General features: G+C 30.2%; 2 protein-coding genes across 2 annotated transcripts; one reads left to right on the forward strand and one right to left on the reverse strand.

Annotated features, from left to right (window-relative positions):
• Positions 1-1,320: 1,320 nt before the first annotated feature.
• On the reverse strand, positions 1,321-3,641 carry O-fut2 (O-fucosyltransferase 2). Its single transcript, XM_065509031.1, has one exon. It carries the CDS (start codon positions 3,626-3,628, stop codon positions 2,246-2,248), a length of 1,383 nt encoding a protein of 460 aa, XP_065365103.1. The 5' UTR covers positions 3,629-3,641; the 3' UTR covers positions 1,321-2,245.
• A 1,054-nt stretch (positions 3,642-4,695) lies between these two features.
• On the forward strand, positions 4,696-10,003 carry Lrpprc2 (Leucine-rich pentatricopeptide repeat containing 2). The gene is made up of 3 exons (XM_065508639.1): positions 4,696-5,842; positions 7,600-8,852; positions 8,918-10,003. The coding sequence occupies exons 1-3, from the start codon at positions 4,797-4,799 to the stop codon at positions 9,826-9,828; spliced, it is 3,210 nt and encodes a 1,069-aa protein (XP_065364711.1). The 5' UTR covers positions 4,696-4,796; the 3' UTR covers positions 9,829-10,003.
• The last annotated feature ends 11,976 nt before the right edge of the window (positions 10,004-21,979 follow it).

Below are 21,979 nucleotides of genomic sequence, written 5' to 3' on the forward strand. Positions count from 1 at the left end.
CCAAATATTGAAAAATTTGACCTTTGACCTTCACGATTCAAAGGTTATCGTTTTCCGATTTTGGTAAAACTTTCAGAACATATTTAAAATTACAAGGACTATAATACTATGAATTGGTTTTACTTAAAATTTATAACAGTAAGGAAATTGGACTCATTCGCCTAAATATGGACAAAAAATTAGTTTTTCTTGAAAAACGCAAAATTTAAATCGCAGGTACGGAAAAACTGTAAGAGGTATTCACATAATTTTTTCATATTTTTATTGCCTATTTTGATCTCAATAAACCCCAATGTGATGATCGAAAAAATCTGAAATTTGTTTAACAAAATTTTTAAAAATTTTAAAATGGAGTTTTGAAACAGCCGTTAAAAAAAATTATTTTTTTTGGCCATCCCTCCAAATATGTTAACGGTACCCTACGAAGACAAAAACTCATATACAAGTAAATATGGACATATTTTAAGTAAAAATGAGCTTTTATTTAAATTTTTCTCGAAATATCTTAATTTTTTCCTAAATTTTTTGTTCAAGTGGCCTGAAACACGTTAATGGTCTGGCGAATTTGTAATAACTTTAAAATTTTTTAATCAAATTTTGTCATTTATATCTCATTACAACGATAATTACGTTCATATTTCGATTCTTTTGCATTCAATTGCAAAAGTATTTATTTAGTAGCAAAATTTTTTCAAAAACTGAAAAATTTGCATTTTTCTCTAATTTTGGCGATAATACAGTTTTTGGGTAATTTTGAACCAAAGGAGATACAGGGTTAATTTCCAAAATATTTTTTTAATGTAATATTCATTAATATAAATAAATCTACACATTTCTAGAAAACAATGCAGAAAGGTAACGAGTTTCACCTATTTATTCCATATTAACAGTAAAATGTTGCATATATCTGAACTTTGACCTCGATGCGCGTCCAGAAATCGTTGTCCGATTTGGCTCAAATTTTCAGCACTTAACATTTAGGCCTAGTGTCACAATATTCCACCCGGCACTCTTTGAAATCTAAAAAAAAAAAATCGGCTGTCACTCTAATGTACATACTTATGTAATTCAAAAATGTTTTTTAAATATATCTGCTTCAATCTTTATTGTATAATTCGCTAAAATGTTCCGAAGGACATTTTAATAAACATTTTATTGAAGCTATCATTTTAGAGAAGCTGGAAACAAAACAAATATCTACATAATTTTGTAGACAATATTAAGAAATGTACCGCAATATTTTTGACTTTCTTCTGTGGATGACTTTCACGCGAACGGATTTTTTGAGGATAGATCTTTACTATAAAAAAAACTCAACGATTATTGCTTTTATTTCTGACAATACGATTAATTTATGTTTATTAAGCATTTCGTGCAATTTATTATTTTATTTATTAGAACGATTGTTCATTTCGACGATTTTGTTTTCTTTGTTCTTTTGTGTTTTTCACGGTTTCAATTTAATGAACATTTGTAAATACATATCGCACTCGTTCAATAGTGGAGGGCAAAAACTGTTTGTGGTTACATTTTAAGAGAATTTGAAAATCCGAATACGTCATATTAAGCAAATTCCATTTGAAAATATATTTACATTGTTTTTCTATTAATTTTTTCCAATTATTGCAAAATAAATCTATTTTTTGAGTTAATACCATTTTTCTGAAACTTCTCGATATTTTTTTGTATTATTTTATCAACAAAACAGTATCAACTCAAAATACAACCAAATTTAAATAAAACAATTTGATTATTTTTAACTTGAATAAAGTCTCAATTCAAAATAATACATTTTTTATGAAAATATACGATGTATTTCTATTTAAATTTTTGTATTAACTCAAAATAATACCTTTTTGTTGATACAAGGTAGTTACTATTTATCACGAAAATGGTCTCAAATGTAGTTTTCGAGATGAAAGAGTAATCGGAATACGTTGAAATTTTTACAGTAGATAGATATTGATGTTGTTAGTTGATATCTTGCAAAAAGTAAATTTTTAAAAATTTTGAGTTAATACACTATTGTTGAACGAGTGCGATATAAATAATAAATTGTTCATTTATTTTTATAAAACTTATATTTTATAATAAAGTATTTTTTTATGTAGGCTTAGATTGTGTATTTAGATTACAAGTATTCAATTTTAAATTACAACAACGGCATACATACGAATGAGTATTATTGTAATTAACATTTTTATCACAATATTTTTTAAATGAGAATCTTTATTATGCTCTTAAATTAATATACAATCGGCCATACAGAATTTTGCAAACAGTTTTCCATAGTAGATTTCTTACACAACGTATTAAATGTACGATCCCTGGGAAATCCTAATATTTCTCTCTCTTCGTAAATGCGATAGGTGAATGTACTCTCGTATGTACCGATAAAAAAACGAGCATGTGAACATATTAATTGATCTATGATGGCAATACCTCCGTCTTTAATTAGAGATTTCTGGTATAGATTCTCCGTGGAGAAACGTACTATACGGTAGCGGGGAATGTACGATTTAAGATTTTTTATTTCAAAAGCAGTAGCATCAGTTGCTAAAAACACTGTAGTAAGATTGTGATTTTGTAAATGGTATTTGATTTGTAGGGCAGATGATTTTAGAGTAGGTGTGGTTTTTTCGCGACCATACAGGAAATCACCACGCCGTAAATGAACACACAAGTATGATCCTCCCAAAGCATTACCTTTATGTTTTGGACTTTCATATTCCCACATTGGAGGTCTTTGGACATTATCCATATTATCATTGCTATCGAAATTAGACATACGAAAATCTGCAGCAACCTTCATAAGATTATCGGCAAAACGCATGGATCGACGAGCTTTCCAAAATTCTCGATCGGCCCAGTGTTCATGTAAAACTATTTCTGCATTCAAGATGGCTATAATTTTGGGTAGTTGATCATTTTCCAAACTTTTCGTAATTCGATTTATAACTTGTTTCAGAAGACTTGCACTACCTTGATAATTAACACATTGTACTTTCGGGTCCTTTAGCCAAAGAGGAGATTCTTTCAAAAACGATCCCTGCAAGAGGTGAGGATTTTCAGGACAGTCTTGACTTAGTTCCCATTTATCTTTAAACACTCCGTTTTCAAACATATCTTTAAAATGTCTCAGCTGTAACACTTTGTGCACAGGTAAGTGGAAATTGTTACCTACACCGAAATCTCTATACTCTGCAAGAAATTCGGGAAAATCTATAACGGGTGCATAACGTTTTAAACTTTCTATGTTAAAGAAATGCTGCCATGGTAAACTATCTTGTTCTATGTGATGGGACTTCCAGTGGTACACTCTCCGCCAAGGTGGTAAAACCATACGGACATTTTCGTAACCTTTTGTTGCTTGCAATTGACGCATGAAGACAGCTAAACGTATATAAACATCTCGTCTTAAGTTGAACCCTTCTGGAGGATTAACATCATACAGCAAATATATGGCATTATTTTTATTTTTAATTGAGAATGGACAATACGGTGCCTGAGGTTGTTCGGCAGAATATTTCAGCCATTTGTTTAGTCCCAAACATGTAGGTTCACTTCCGTTACCAATTGCTACTAATATTAATAAGAACAAAACTATGCACCATTCTACTTTGAACATTATAGTTACTTAAACTAAATTTTGTGCATTGGAAATTATAAGCTGACTTATTTTCCGGTTGTCATTTTTTGAACAAGAACTGATAAGAACACAGCTGGGTATTGTTTGTTTACATACTTTTTTATATTTCATACACACTGAACATACCCGCATGAATAGAGATGCCAAGTTAGAACATTTCATTAATAATACTTACATACTAAATCAAGGCGTATATATACGCCTTGTTCTAAATGCTATCAAATGATATAAAACATGTTTCAATCCGATAACACATATCAAAGATATAATAAAATTTCAGTTTCAACTTCAGAGACACATAACTCAAAATATGTACCGGACACATACATTTACTTGGGGGTTACACGATCAAGTTTTGCCTTTCAAGTTTTAATACACTCACACTTTTTTACTAATACACTCACACTTTTAAGAATTGAAACGAACTTGCATTCAATTTCACATTCAAGTTGGTGTTCAATTTTTCATTCAAGAAAACAGCTGATTACATTTTTATGTCCAATTTGTACTAAAATTGTTTTCAAGTTGCGTGCTGCCTACGTCACCGCTTTCAATTTTTATAAATTTTGACAAACAGTATATGTAAAAGACTATCAAGAAAAACTTGATCGTGTGGCTGCAGTGTTAGTTTAGGAGTTTTAGTAATTTAAAGTCACTATATTAAACAATAAATTTCTCACATACATATGTACATATTTAGAAAACTATCTAATCATTATGGATGGAGAAGACAGGAGCTTTTTCCTGATCTGGTTTAAGCTATTTTTTGATAAAAAATATATTTTTACTGCAATTTTATTTTTATTACTCTTTAAAAATATTTGAATTTATTTATTGTATTTTCAAACGCAGCTTTTTCTTTATTGATATCAATTTGATACATTGTGACTAGTTTCAATTGAAAATTATTACGACTAACGGATGGTTAAAAGTCGCTAGAACCAAAAAAAAAATATGCTGTTTGACTGACTGCACCTTATATGAATTCGCCTTGTGCCGGCTGTGCAATCAGCTGACGACATAAACATTTACATGCGCTAGTCATTTTTTTATAATCGACGAACTCTTATTTATTGTTTAGTGTAGTTATATATTGTGTGATTTTTTAAATAAAATTATTAATTAAAAAAGGATTAATTAAAACAGAATGTTTATACGACCTATTCAACATTTCCGAGCTCTGCAAAGATTGCAAACGCTCTCGCAGAGATTGTCAACACAAGCTGCAATCAACCGGAGTTATGCAACCTTTGAGGAAATTTGTGGAAGAGGAACAAAAACGATACAAATGAACCCAATATTGTCTTACTCGATTCCGGTACGATTTGCTAGTCAACAGCCTAAACCTGTTGAACAAAGTGAAAGGCCATTAAAATATGGATTAGAAAATGTTATGGGTAAACTGGAGTCAGCTTATCAGTGGAATGGTTTCATAGGCATTGAGCAATTGCAACCTTTAATGGATGTTCTTAAAACAAATCCTAATTCAAAGTTAACCCATGAGCAAGGCATATTTCTTTTGAATGTGTGTGGCTGCGAAATGCCCTCAATGACTGCTGACGAACGACTTATACATTTCCAAAATATTTGGCAATATTTGCATCAGGCTGATCAAATTACCAAAGAACATTATCACACAATGTTGCAGGTTTTACAATTCAATCGGGCTCCTTTAAAAGAATATAAAATATTTTTGGAAGAATACGAAAAACATAATGGCTCACCAAATGAAGTATTGTCACATCTATTGGCAGTGTCAGGGGCCAATGGAAATGTTAAACAAACCACCGAGCTCTTAGCTGAAATGCGTTCCTTACAAATGGCCCTAACAGAACACGACTTCAACTCTCTGCTGTTGGCTCATGCTCGGGCCAAAGATATAAATGGTTGCCAAACGGTACAAGATAGCATGCATGCTACAGGCTTATCTATAAGTACTGAAACACAATCGACATTGGTGGTAGCTTATATGGAAAATGGAGATGAAACAAAAGCATTTAATATATTGCAACAATATCACGGACAATTTCAATCTCATCAGGTATTAAAGATGTTACAAAGCGTTACAGCTAGTACGGGAATTTCTCAAGAATTTGTGAGCCAATTGGTTAAAGAGTTAAAGGATGATTATGTTAAAGGGCCAGAAGTACCAATATCTCTACGACGAATATGTGTAGAATTATTGCACAATAAGTAAGTTTATATTTTTATTATTTTTTTTTATTTTATTTTATTCATGAATTTTAGACATGAATAAGTCACAATTCATCTTAATAATTATCCTCTTTTTGATAAAAATGTTTTTTTTTTTTAATAATACATTCGAATATAAAACTTTCAATGATTTATATAAGACTAAGTTTATATAAATCTGATGATTTCTGGGACGGAATACTATTCTCAGACAAAAGTAAGTTTAATATTTTTCAATCGGACGGCAGAGTAAAAGTTTGGAGAATGCCAACCATTGAATTGGAAAAGAACAATGTAGGAAACACTGAAAAAAGGGAGGCGTCATGGTGTGGAGTTTTCACCGACGGTACAATGAATAAAACAGTGTACCTTAATATTTTAAAAGAAAACCAACTACAAAGCGCTTAAAAGTTAAATCTTGTGGAACATTTATAATTTCAACAGGTCAATGACCTCAAACACACAGCCCATGACGTCCGAATGTTGATAGTGCATCATGTTCCCCACATTCTGCCGACTCCATAGAACATATCTGGGATGAATTGTGCAGACGTGTAGGAGACTCAACTTAAAGAAGTCCTGTCACAAAAAAGCAAAATATTGGAGCTGACGTCACAAAAAAATTTATCCATTCAATGCCAAGACGATTAAAAGAAATCATTTAAAATCATCACAAAATATTTCAAACTATTTTCCTATTAAAAATTGGAAACTGTGTGAATATTTTTATCCGCTTAAAATCGAACTTCGAAACATTAGTTAATTTTTTTTCTGAAATGTGCTTAGTTTTTTAATATATTTCAATAAGTTATATGTAAATAAATATTTTTGTTGAAACCCGTACGAAAGTAGTGGGGTTAAAGATAAATCTGTCTGCTGTGTGAATATTTAAGTCCGGCACTGCATATCTAGATTAAAAGTAATTAACATCGATATCTAAGATAGACATTTCAAAAACCTTTCGAACGCTACAGAAAAAGTTTTTTTTTATCATTTTTTTTTTAATAAACTATCTTTTTTAATCCAAATTTTATATCATTAAAAAAATTGTTTCATTAAAAATTTGTATCTTGTTAATCAGCCATTATACTCACATTTAAGGAAAATCTTTGCAAAATTGGATGGCCTTTTAAAGACGATTTTTTAAGCTATTCTGTTTTGATAATAAACGGGTTTCTTGAAAAGGGCTTTAAAATCTACTATTCATTAGCTTTAATATGATATCAATAATTCTGGCGAACTTTAAATTTTGTATGGTTTCAAAAATGCATTTTTATTTATCGAAATTTTTCGTTTTTAGGCAAAATCACTATAATTAACTCCTATTTTTTTTTCGTAATAAATATTTTATTTATTTATCTTCAATTTATATAACCAAGCCTTACGGTAGTAGGGTCACACATGGCAAATATTTGCTCAAAAAAGCGTAACCACTTTTTTATCACAAATTTGTTTGACATGTTTACTCTTACAAGTGTTTTGTAAGATCAAACAGCATTAAATAAAATAAAACTAAATGTTTTGTTTTGAATCATCCTAAGTAAAATATGTTTTCGAAATAAATAATAGAATTCAAATGTATTTTATTTAGTGATAACGTCTTTTTCGTCAAATATTTGTCATGTGTGACCCTACCTTTAGGGCCATTAATGGCTAGTAAAAACTAAATTAAATATATTAACATTTAACAAAAATAGTATACATAAAAATAGAAAAAAAATTATTTTTTTATTAATTTTAATAATTTTTCATTGCAGCAAACTGGATTATGCTCTGAACATAATTGATACTCTGCCAAAACCAAATTTCCAAGAAAATCAAGATGTAGATACTTACGGGGTATTTCTTTTGCACTCGCTTTTCAGAGCCAACTGCGAACTAAAGAAAATTATAGAAATTGCCATACAACTTGAAGACTCAAATAAAAATACTCGAGCTCTGCATATAGCAGCAGAAATAGCCCTAAAGCGTAATCCACCAATTGCTCTGGCCATATTTGAAGCTTTAGTGAAGCGAGAACAGCCATTAAGAGCGCACTATTTTTGGCCTCTAATGATGTACAATTTCAGAAGGCACAACGAAGCTGGAATATTGCGCACGTTGAAAATCATGAATGACTTCAAAATTGAATGCGATCATGAAACAATTGTGCAATATGTATTACCCAGACTATCGATTATTTTAACAAGTCCCAAAATGGCGCTTAAGCAATTAGAAGATGCTGGTGTTAAGACCTCAGTAGTTCTAACACCCGTTGTTTCACACATGATAACACAGAATAAATGGTTTGATGTTATCGGCCTAGTGGAGGCCTACACAACTAAATTAAATACTTTAGATCTAATTGCACCGCTATGCAGTCTTGCCGTTCATGTGCGAGCCACCAAAAGATATCACCAATTTGCAAAGCTGCTTAATGCGTTGTCCAAAAAGAATAACGACCGAAAACAAGATTTTGTAGGTCAGTTTTTAATAGAATTACTATCTACACAAGTACGTATGCGCAACGATCTTTATAGCATTCAACGTTTAATAGACGAATTGCATAAAATTGGTTCAAATGTATCACCAGCAACTGTGAATGCTCTCCAGGCCTTTTTAATACAAAACAACGATGATGGATCAGCAGAGGCTTTGAAAACAATAAATCAAAAACTGAAAGAAATGACAGATCGCAATTTGATGTTAGCAAATAGTACAGAAGATGGTTCCTTAATGTCATCTTCGTTTATAAAACATCCTCGTGATATGTCCATCGATGAACTGGAATGTCATTTGGTAGAATTGGAGGCAAAACACATGAATACTCGTGGTGTGCTCAGACGTCTGCTGCAAGTTTGTGTTCGTGACAATCGTTTGGAGCGCGCTGTAGAAATCAAGAACAAGTGCGAAAAGTTAAAGGTACAAACAAGTCCTGGCATGATTGCCAGTATATTTGAAATGTATACTAAGTTAGGAGACCTCGCTAATGCCCAACAGAGTCTAGAAGCATTGGAACAAACCTACCCAGGTGTGTGTCTATTATTTACTAACTAATTTATGAAACTTGCTAAATATTCTTCATTATGTTTCTAGGTTTTCAAATTGATGAGCACAAGTATGTAGACTATGCGTCTCTTTTAGTCAAATGTGGCCAATTAGAAACGGCAAAAAAGATTTTAGAGGAGCGTACTCTTAAACAGAAAATTATAGGCGGTGATTATATTTTAAAAAATGTATGGAATTTCCTAACAAATGTTGCTCAATTAGCGGCCATTTCTCAAGATCTTCCGACTGAACGTAATCTCACCCGTGAAACATATGCATTTTTACAAAAATTGGGTTATTGTCGAACACACAATGCCATCTTGGGACCCATAGTTAGAGAACGCTTGCTGAGAGGTGATATAATCGGCGCTCTAAAAGAATTCAAACAATTGGCCCTACAATACAAACATACACCTCTACAATTTGAACTACTGTCCCTGATAGTACGTTTGTGCAATGGCAATGAGGAGCTCTCTAAAAAATATAATTGTAATGCCGAGCAGGCACAACAACTCTTGGCGGATATAACCGAAGTTGTAACTAAAGTTCATGGTGCCGTTAATATGAATAGTGGTCTCTTGCTGGCATTTGCTGAATCCGGTTCTGACAATCAGCTTAGACGTCTTTTAATAAATCCTGAATTCCGTATTAATGAAGACTTATTGTTGCGCAACTGTGAACATTTGGGACAGGAAGGTGCTGTTCAAACTCTGCTGCGTTTGGCCCGTGGTGCTAGAGGCTTAAATCGTGTCATCAATGAGCAAAATATTTACAATATGTTGTTGAATAACTTTATCAAAGCAAATAATTATGAAGCCGCGCTTAATCTTTACGACCGTTTAGATGCGGACGATGAATTAAAAGTATCACAAGAATTTCTACGTAACATAGTTAAACTCTTGAAAGTGAATAATATTGAAATACCAAGTAATATTGCTCTGAGAGCACATGTTGTATAAGTAAATTGCATACAGACATACATACATACATAAGTTTAATAATTAGTTACTTTCATTATTTTGTTTTAATAATTTTATTACAAATTCTTATTGTTTACATATTTTAATGTAAACTTTCATATTATTAAATGGAAATCAAACGAAAATAAATAATAAATTATTAACAAAATTATAACTACCTGTTATTGTTAAAATTAATCACAATTGAATAAAGGTTTCCATTTTCCGTTGAAATTTTAAATGTTCACCCTCGATTAACATGGATTAATCGAGGGAATATATTTGTTTAATGGTTCTATTATCGATGGCAACCGAAGTAAAGTTTCGTTGTCAGTTTCAGAAAATGGTATTACAGATGACAACTGGCAGCTATCATTATACCCTACACCACCATAGTGGGGACTGTATTATGCGTTTGTGCAGATGTTTTTGTAACGCCCAAAAATATTAGTCTATCGCCCACCTTAAAGTATACCAATCGACTCAGAATCACTTTGCCATCCATAATCGACATATAAGTTAGATTCGTCGTGAGTTCCTTTTTCCGAACAACTTTAACTAAATAAATTAATACTATTTTAATCAACGTTAGATTGTGATATTGCTTCCCTTATTTATGCAACATTGCTGGATGTTTTGACTCATATTCCAGCGAGTAAACCGTTAACGGTTTAATGTTGTTTTACTCCAATCTAGGCTTGTTTATAAGCCATTATTAATTTTTACGTCATCTACAACTCGTATAAAAACGATTTGTGCCATCAATCGTTTTTAGAGTGCCATCTTCTAGAAGTTCCGTGAATTATCTAACGGACAAACTATAATGTTCTATTTATAGAGCTTTCAGCAGCATTAACACGCCAATGGTGACCAACATGTCTGTGTTAACACACCCGGTGTTAAAAAAAATCGAACAAATTTATTCTCCGTTGTTTTTAAAAAATGTTGTGAATTTTAATATTGGAGTAAAAGAACTTAAATTTAAAAAAAGTGAACTATTAGTGCGTGAGACCGGCGTCATCATTGATCATTGTCAAATTTGCGTCACCATTGGCGGGTTGATGTTAGCAGCTTGATGTCAGAGCATGAAATTAATTCAATTTGAGCTTAATTCACTAAGATCTTAATTCGGAATTAAAAAATGTCAGCCATTCTTTCCATAAATCCATTCCATATTTAAATATAATTAATTCATCGTTGATTCATAATGGAACTTATTCATAGCAGAATTCATTCAACTTTTGTTAATTCAAATCTAATAGAAATTTAAAGTTTTGCTTTTAATCATTTCCAAAAAAAAGTTATTTTGTAATGGATTTGAATTAAAGAAAATTTAAATGATTTTTTTGATAAAGAATAAAATATCATAGGAATGAATTTAATAGATCGTCACCTGAAATTCAAAAGGTCGAACAACAAAAAATTCAAAATTGGTAAAGCCTATCAAGACACATGTCTTCTTAACGTATAGCTCTTAATTAGCCCCTTAATTGATGATGAAGTTTATATTGTGTAATTTTACGTTTTCAAGATAATTGCAAAAAAGCCAAGGTATTCTTCGCACGGCACGAAAATAGCCTACATTTCAAAAGCCGATTTCAGCGAAACCTGAGGCAATATTTCATTTAAGAAACTCTTAAAATTGGTTTTCATTTTACATAAAAATTAATTATGATGTTTTGTAACACATCAAAATAATTTTTGTAGACCCACATTACTATATATATTCTGGGTCTTCAAAAGATTTCCAGACGATCTAGCTATGTTCGTTCGTCTGCTGAAAACACGATAGGGCCCAAAAGAAAAGACCAAGCTGGCAGAAATTTTCCACAAATACTCTCTGTGATAACTTGATTCAATTATTTGATATCTTTTACGAAATATTTATCAAAATATATGAACAATCATTTGATGTACAAGCTGCGCGTTTTTGGAATTTATTACCTAGAAATATTTGCTCTTTTACAATGGCAGTTGTAACTTTTAAGCGTAAACGTATAGGGCCCATACACAACACCATCGTTATTGAGCAATCAAGTGATTGTGCAATTAAGCTTTTTTTTTTAAAAAAAAAAACAAACACAAACTGCGAAGCGGTTTGCTTGTCTGCAGTTACACCCAGAGTCTCTGGCGGGAATCGAACCCGCAACCCTAAAAAGCACACACATCGGGGCACCCTAAAAAGCACACACAAAAGCTTGAAGCAAACAATACACCAGCATGCTGGTACAAAATCATTTTTTTTTTAAATTTTGTGGAAACGGTTATAATGAATAATGATAAAATTTGTGGTGAACTTATTGTTGATATTATCCTAAAACGAAAAATGAGCAAAAAAAATCGTATTTGGATAAAGAAATGGATAGAAAACAAAGGGGAACTAGAACATACTAAACTTCTAAAAGAATTGACAATCAGCGCAGAAGGTGATGATGGTACATTTTCCTTATCTGGAACATTCCTGATCTTCCAAAAATTGAGTTTATCGTAATACCACAACGAAGACTCAAAAACATCATCTGTTCCTGCAACAGATTTTTCACTTTTTTTCGAAAAACTTGTAATTTGTCGAAATTTGTTCTTTTTACCACTTTTTCTCTATCTGCTTCTTGGTCCACCTGTTTTAATTGTTCTACCATTCCGTACTTTAAACATTCCATAGGCTAGGCATTGTTTACGTTCGAGAAATGCTCCCCAAAATATTTTTTCTTTGGCATTCATATTAAATTTTTTTTTATATTTTTGATGTTTATGCCATGACGATTTTAATTTTATGAGCAATTTTTGATGGTACAATCACACCACAAGCTCATACACGGTCAATCAGCTGGCACACGCACTTGATTGCACAATTATATGGTGTTGTGTATGGGCCCTATTATTGTTTTTTTTTTAATTTGAATGATATTTGACTTTATACTGATAATTAGGGTTATTAAAATCTTATCTAATTTTTTTAATTGAACATACATATATTTGTAGGAGTCGTTAGGATCTATGGATGTTCTCATCTATATAAATAAAAAACAAATGTTGTTCGTTGTTAATTGCATCAGTAGAAAACGGCCGGACCTATTTAGATACATTTTTTTTTTAAATGTTGGTCATAGCCCAATTTACGGAATGAAAAATTGACCACGCCTACTTTTACGCCCACTTTTTTCGATTTATCTAAAATCGTAAAACGGTTACGATTTGACTAATTTTTTGTTTAAATGATCATAGTAATCCAATTTAAGTTTTTACTGATAGAATTATTAACCATTTCGAATTTTTCGATATATGTATTTAAAATCGCAGGACGCCTGGACCGATTTAATAAATTTTTTTTTAATGTTCGCAATACATAGTCCGCTAAAGTTTTTACATAAATAAAAACTGTCCACGTCCACTAATATGCCCACTTATTAAATACATCTGCAAAATACATCGGTCTGTGATTAATCATATTTCAGACCAAAATTCGATTACTTATATAAAAAATCACAATAGCTTAAATCGATAATAACTTGGCCAATAAGCGTTTAATCAAGAAATGGAGCTCGATCTGTGATCACTCACATTTCTGACCAAAAATCGATTTTTTATATAAAAACTCAAAATAAGGCCAATAAGCGTTTAATCAAGAAACGGAGCTCGATCTGTGATCACTCATATTTCTGACCAAAAATCGATTTTTTATATAAAAACTCAAAATATCTAAAATTGCTAATAACTTGGCCAATAAGCGTTTAATCAAGAAAAGGAGTTCGATCTGTGATCACTCATATTTCTGAGCAAAAATCGATTTTTTATATAAAAACTCAAAATATCTAAATTCGCTAATAACTTGGCCAATAAGCGTTTAATCAAGAACAGAAGCTCGATCTGTGATCACTCATATTTCTGAGCAAAAATCGATTTTTTATATAAAAACTCAAAATAAGGCCAATAAGCGTTTAATCAAGAAATGGAGCTCGATCTGTGATGACTCATATTTCTGACCAAAAATCGATTTTTTATATAAAAACTCTCAATATATAAATTCGCTAATAACTTGGCCAATAAGCGTTTAATCAAGAAAGGGAGCTATATCTGTGATCACTTATATTTCTGAAAAAAAAACGATTTTTTATATCGAAACTCACAATATCTAAAATCGCTAACAACTTGGCTAATAAGCGTTTAATCAAGAAATGGAGCTCGATCTGTGATCACTCACATTTCTGACCAAAAATCGATTTTTTATATAAAAACTCAAAATATCTAAATTCGCTAATAACTTGGCCAATAAGCGTTTAATCAAGAAAAGAAGCTCGATCTGTGATCACTCATATTTCTGAGCAAAAATCGATTTTTTATATAAAAACTCAAAATATCTAAATTCACTAATAACTTGGCCAATAAGCGTTTAATCAAGAAATGGAGCTCGATCTGTGATCACTCATATTTCTGACCAAAATTCGATTTTTTATATAAAAACTCAAAATATCTAAAATCGCTAATAACTTGGACAGGACAACGTCTGTCGGGTCAGCTAGTAGATAATAATAATACTTGTAATATAATTTGTTATTGGCCAAATGGCTACATTAGGGTGGCCCTTAATAAACGAAAGTTGGATTTTGGCCATTCTCACCCCCCAGTTTGGTGAACATTAGTAAAAAAATCATCCTGAAAAAATTTTAGGTAAATCGGTTGGGGTTAAGACGTGCCGCAAGCCCTCTGAAGTTTTGAGATGCATTTACAAGGGGAAAAAATTCATTTTTTTCAGTTTTTGTAAAAATTTTGCCATTAAAAAATTACTTTTGTAATTCAATTTAAAAGAATCGAAATGTGTACGTAATTGTCGTTCTAATGAGACATAAAAAACAGAAATCGGTTAAAAAATTTTAAAGTTATTAAAAATTCGCCAGGCCATTAACGTGTCTCAGGCCACTAGAACAAGAAATGTTGGAACAAAATTAACATATTTTGAGAAATATTAAAATAAAAGCTCATTTTTACTTAAAATATGTCCATATTTACTTGTATATGAGTTTTTGTCTTCGTAGGATACCGTTAACCTATTCTTAGGTATGAACAAAAAAAATTAATTTTTTTAACGGCAGTTTCAAAACTCCATTTTCAAATTTTTAAAAATTTTGTTAAACAAATTTCAGAATTTTTTGATCATCTCATTGGGATTTATTAAGAGTATAATAGGGAATTAAATCGTGAAAAAATTATGAAAATATCTCTTATAGTTTTTCCGTACCTGCGATTTAAATTTTGAAATTTTCGAGAAAAACCAATTATTTGGCAATTTTTAGGCCAATGAGCTCTATTTTCTTACTCTTATGAATTTTAAGCAAAACTTAATTAGAATATTATAGTCCAGATAATTCTAAATATACTCTGAAACTTTTACTAAAATCAAAAAACGTTAACCCTTAAATCGTGAAGGTCAAAGGTCAAATTTTTCAATATTTGGAATTTCTCTTGGAAAGATTTTGAAATGTTCGAAATGTTGTATATTTTTGGGCCGATTTTGATGAAATTTAACAAAAATATAACACAAAGCCTAGTATTTACAAAAGCAGCAGAAAAATTAAAATTAACCCTATATAGCACTTGGTGTTAAAATGACCCCAAACTTCTAAAACCATAAAAAATTATGATTTTAAAAGTTTGGTGTCATTTTAACCCCAAGTGCCATTAAGCGTTAATTTCCATTCTTGTGCTGTTATTATAAACCCTAGAGTTTATGTTATATTTTTGTTAAATTTCATCAAAATCGGCCCAAAAATATACAACATTTCGATCATTTCGAAATCTTTCCAAGAGAAATTCCAAATATTGAAAAATTTTACCTTTGACCTTCACGATTTAAGGGTTAACGTCTTCCGATTTTAGTAGAAGTTTCAGAGTATATTTTGAATTATCTGGACTATAATATTCTGAATAGGTTTTACTTAAAATTCATAAGAGTAAGGAAATAGAGCTCATTGGCCTAAAAATTGCCAAATAATTGGTTTTTCTCGAAAATTTCAAAATTTAAATCGCAGGTACGGAAAAACTATAAGAGATATTTTCATAATTTTTTCACATTTTTATTCCCTATTATACTCTTAATAAATCCCAATGAGATGATCAAAAAATTCTGAAATTTGTTTAACAAAATTTTTAAAAATTTGAAAATGGAGTTTTGAAACTGCCGTTAAAAAAATTAAATTTTTTTGTTCATACCTAAGAATAGGTTAACGGTATCCTACGAAGACAAAAACTCATATACAAGTAAATATGGACATATTTTAAGTAAAAATGAGCTTTTATTTTAATATTTCTCAAAATATGTTAATTTTGTTCCTACATTTCATGTTCTAGTGGCCTGAGACACGTTAATGGCCTGGCGAATTTTTAATAACTTTAACATTTTTTGACCGATTTCTGTTTTTTATGTCTCATTAGAACGACAATTACGTACACATTTCGATTCTTTTAAATTAAATTACAAAAGTAATTTTTTAATGGCAAAATTTTTACAAAAACTGAAAAAAATGCATTTTTTCCCCTTGTAAATGCATCTCAAAACTTCAGAGGGCTTGTCTTAACCCCAACCGATTTACCTAAAATTTTTTCAGGATGATTTTTTTGCTAATGTTCACCAAACTGGAGGGTGAGAATGGCCAAAATCCAACTTTCGTTTATTAAGGGCCACCCTAGGCTACATATATTACAATTGAATAAACAAAAATAAATAAAATATTTGTAAGTAATATGTTCAAATAAGCTTTGCAAAGTATTTCGATAAAAACGGTCAACCGTCCCAAAAAACCCGGGTTTCAAAAACCGAAATCTATTGTCGATTTTACAAAAATGAAAAATCCGGTTAAAGTACGGCGAAAATCGTACAGAAAGTGGCTTGAACATTCACAATTATCCTATAATAATTAATTAATATCGTGATGAAATTGGACATAAACAAGTTATCAGGCCTGACAATCATTTTCTTCGGAATGGTTTCAATTCCGTAGTTTTTATTCCGATCGATTGAATAAAAATGTTAGAAAAACAAATAATTACAAAAAATATCAATTCCACTTTCAAAACTGAAAGTGGTTTCATTCCGAAAGAAATTTTCGTTTTTCTTTTTCTGAAGAAGCGAAATATGGAATTAATTCCACGTTTGCTAATAACTTCCTACCCACATATAACCCCTATATCAGACAAATAGCTGACCCGACAGACGTGTTTTATATAAAAAATAGAATTTTGGTCAGAAATATGAGTGATCACAAATCGAGCTCCTTTTCTTGATTAAACGCTTATTGGCCAAGTTATTAGCGAATTTAGATATTTTGAGTTTTTATATAAAAAATCGATTTTTGGTCATAAATATGAGTGATCACAGATCGAGCTTCTTTTCTTGATTAAACGCTTATTGGCCAAGTTATTATCGATTTAAGCTATTGTGATTTTTTATATAAGTAATCGAATTTTGGTCTGAAATATGATTAATCACAGACCGATGAATTTTGCAGATGTATTTAATAAGTGGGCATATTAGTGGACGTGGACAGTTTTTATTTATGTAAAAACTATTGCGGACTATGTATTGCGAACATTAAAAAAAAATTTGTTAAATCGGTCCAGGCGTCCTGCGATTTTAAATACATATAGCGAAAAAAAATTGTCGTGGTCAATTATTCTTTCAGTAAAAACTTAAATTGGATTAATATGATCATTTAAACAAAAAATTAGTCTTAAAACCTAGTTTGGGCTATGACCAACATTTTAAAAAAAATTCTATTATATAGATATTGTCGGTGGGTATACAACATTCGGCACATCGAAATATTTCACTTAAGGCTAATCACTAAGGAACTATAAAGTGGTGGAAATGCTCATATGTATGTATTAAAGTTTCAATATAAAAATTAAAAAAGAAAAAATTTCAGCATAAATAGTACGATTTGATTTCATTGATTTGAATTCATAAAATCTATTAATAATTTCTTAAATATGCCCAATTATGAAAAAAAAATACACGGCAGTTTTTTGCTATTCAAATTCTATGTTAAACAAGAGAAAAAAAATTTTTCGAATTGTTTTTTTAATTTAAAATTTAATTTTTTTTTTGGTTTTTTAATATTTAACAAAAAAAAAATTCGGGTAAAAAATATTTTATCCGATTTTGACCCATTGCAGGTCCAACTTACTATGGTCGTCGTTGCAACGGTCTTTGAAATTTCTATCATTATAATGATACTATAGTATCCATATAGGTCAAAAATCGAAGTTGTCCTGGTTTTTTTCCTTATCAGCCCAATTATGAATAAAAAATTCCGCGGGAGTTTGTTCACCGGGAGTTTTTTCCCATTGAATTTGAATAGGAAAAATGAGAAAAGGGAAAAAACTCCCGGGGAATTTTTATTCATAATTGGGCTGTATATCTCAGCCATTTGTGGGCCGATTTTAAATAGCAACAGAACCGGAAGAATTCCGTAGATATTGATGTATCGTGTATGTAAGCTATTTGTGGGCTTCGGAAAGTTGATTTCAACAGACAGACGGACAGACATACATACGGACATGTCTTAAACGAATCCGCTAATGTTGTTTTCCTACACATTTTGACATTTTCTTTGGAATTTTTTTTTTATTTTTTATGACTTTCAGATACAAAATTGCAAAGTATGCTTAAAATTGACTGCATTTGTTGAAGAAGATAAAATGCTTTAATGTTAATGTTTGTTTAATCACATGTTTTGCATTCCAGATTTTGTTGATTCATCTTGAAAGATTGGCCAATAAATGGCTATTATACAAAAATTGTTGAACTAAATCATTGTTGAACTAAACCATAAAGCAATTTCTTATAAAATATTGAACAATTTACAATAAAAAAATAAACATTTTCGTCATGAACAATTTTATAGGTTTCTTATGTTCATGTTCTGAAGGAATAAAGTTTGGGTAAAATGTCATGTTCGATTAATAATATTTATGAAAAAATTCATTCCAATTATGAATTTATTTTTTCTGTATAATGGCTGCAAGTAAAATCATGCAATATATAGAAAAATATGGTATAAAAACAAAATAATTGGTTATTGGTTTTAATTAATATAGTTTTTCATTTTTATTTAATTAATGCATTTCATTTATGTATTTAGCAATATTAATTTCTATTATTATTTATTTTTATTTATATATTTTGTGTTTGTTTAATTTTAATTAATTATTTTTTCTTTAATATTTAAATTACTAACTATATCTTAGACATAAACATACATATAAATCTTGTATACTTTTCTTAAATATTATTTAGATATTTACATTTTCAAACATTAATTAAAACTGAATATGTTTTATAATCAAAAACACAAGCATTTAAACAATATGTAGGTAAAACAATTTTATGGCATTTTTAGTTAAAGTATGTATGGATATGAAATAAGGCATTTTATTTCAAGAAACTATTAGAATATTTTCAAATCAAAATCACGTTTTTAATTGTTCTTGCAAATAACTGTTAAAGTGGCAACATTCTCAACCAGTGATAAAACTGAGGACAACAACAAATGTAAAATATTTTCCTATTGTAACAGGTTAATCATTTTAAAAGGTTTGCATTATTTTTTTAATAGTTTTTTTTAATGTTCAATTTAAGGGAAAAGGAAAATATAGATACAATTGATACGTTGGATAATTTATATCAATAGGCCAGACTACTTGTAGCACAAAGTTTCTTATATAAAATGTATGTTTTTATATAATAGAAATATCCAAAACATGCATAAACATTATTTTAAAATTAGATTTATGCTGACGATATTAAACATTTTCTGGAGTTGTTTCTTCATTATTTCTCATTTATTCTGTTATCGACCTGTGATCTCAAAGTAAATGCTACATTTGCCCGGATTAATTGATACATAAGACAACAAATAGTATCTGAATAGATCTTTCCAATGTGCGAAATATTGGAACTTTCATAAAAGAAAATTTAAAGTAATACCTAAAAAACGTATTAAAATCTTGATATACAAGTGTAGAAACAAATTTTCAAGTTATGAAGCAAAGTACATATCGGGTGTGTTCGTAAATTCAGTATGATTGCATCACTGCTGCAAATTAAAAGTTTAGTGTTCGAAATAGCATATTTGCGATTTTGTTGTTGGCAGTGATGCCGCAAATTCGTGCAACCAATGCATCATTAAGTTATATGTTGCAAAAGTTTGCAGGTCGTGGCATCAGTGATGCCCAAATTTACTGCATTTACGAACACACCCATCGTCACCTAAAATGCAAAATAACGTAACATCAATTTTCATAAGTTTTTAGGAGAAGCAAAAAAATATATAAAATGAAAACTAAAATTTTCAAACCTGACTTACAATGAAACTATAAATATATTTTATAAAAAAAATATTTTTTTAAGTTTTTTTGAACTGTTATTTTGTAAAGCCAAAATAACGTATCATTAATATAAATTAGTATGAAAAAATAAAAATATTTTTTTTTTTATTTTAAATAAAAACAGTTATAGATATTTTTGTTTTTTTTTTATTTATCTGTTAGTAGATACTACTTATTTAAACTTAAATTTTCATAAAAACTTCAAAAAAACATTCAAATGCAACAAATTTTGTTTAAAAAAATCGTGCTCTTGATGACACTTCGTTTTAAATTTTGGTTACAACTTGGTTATTTTTGATAGTAACAGTTTAATTTTGTACACATATGACATATCGATGGCTTAATATTCTCGTATTTTTTTTTTGTAAGTCCAGATCATATATCATAATTAGCCAAAAAAAAATCCAGACTTAAAAAAACACGAGTTAGGGACTTTTTAAATTAAGCCATCGATATGTATGTAATATCAATTTCGAATTTTATGATGATACGTTGTTTTGCATTTAAGGTGACGATATATACAAGTAGTCCGACTCCTTGACAACAGTACCTAACTCTAAATATGTGATAGTAACAAAAATGTAGATGTATTCGGACTTTTTTAATTTTCACCAGACACAAGACAAAGACGATGGATGCTAAAGCCTATCTTATAGTTATGACGATGATGAACGTTACAGTCATAGAGAATTATACATAGAGACGAGACACTCCGAATTGTCAAACAAAAATACAATAAATCATATGTCTGGTACAACAACAAAATACATTGACTAGCATGTATTTTGTTGTTGCAAGAGTTAGGTTTTTGACAATTTCGTCTCGTCTCTATGTTACCCTATGGTTACAGTCTTTACATCAAAGAGCAACGACAGGTTATGATGATGTCAACAACAATTTAAATAAAAAATAATAATGACAACAGAGAATATAAAGTAAAGCTAAAGTTTGATGATTTTCAAAAACCAGTAGACAAATTCTCGCACTTGTAATCGAAATAAATTTCGAACGTTTATTAGCGTACGAGTAAAAACTCGTTCGAGCACAATCATTCACCCTTATTATGGTTGGCGTAAATGTCATACGCCTACGACAGTTTCGTACTAGATTAAAGAAACGAAACAGACGTAGGCGTAAGACGTTTACGTCAACCACGATAAGGGTGATTATAATTGTCTATACATTTTACTCGATATCGAATAAAAGAATCTCAAAAATAAAAAAACTCGCACGTTCGAATAAGTATTATATCGTGTTCGACTGCGGTAATTAGGCCCCAGATAAAGATGACAATACCATTGAAGATGATATAAGATGAATAACATGCTAGAGATGATAATAATTTAGATGAAGTCGTAATATCGGATGATGACGTTGAAGAAGTTGTTATTCTTAAAAGATTAAGATGAAAGCGGACAAGAGATGTTGACAATAATGAAAACTCTGATATCCCATTAGCTAAACGCTTAAGAGATCAAACTTTCCTATCAAATTCCAGATACGATGACCAATGAATTATAACAAATAGTAATGAATTACACAAAATTATGCTACAAAATGAGTGTGCAAGTTAAAAAGAAGTTTGTATGTTTTAAAACAAGCACCTCGTTGTTGGAATAAACGAGTGTTTAAATATTTACTACAAATTAGATTTAAAGTCAGTGAACACGTATCAGCGTTTATTTATGAGAATTAAAAATGAAAAGAATACGAATATGTAGACAACAGACTAGTTGCAGGAACTGATGAAATTGATGTTCAAAATTGA

This window comes from Calliphora vicina, chromosome 4 (genome assembly GCF_958450345.1).
Source record: "Calliphora vicina chromosome 4, idCalVici1.1, whole genome shotgun sequence".
Lineage (NCBI taxonomy): Eukaryota > Metazoa > Arthropoda > Insecta > Diptera > Calliphoridae > Calliphora > Calliphora vicina.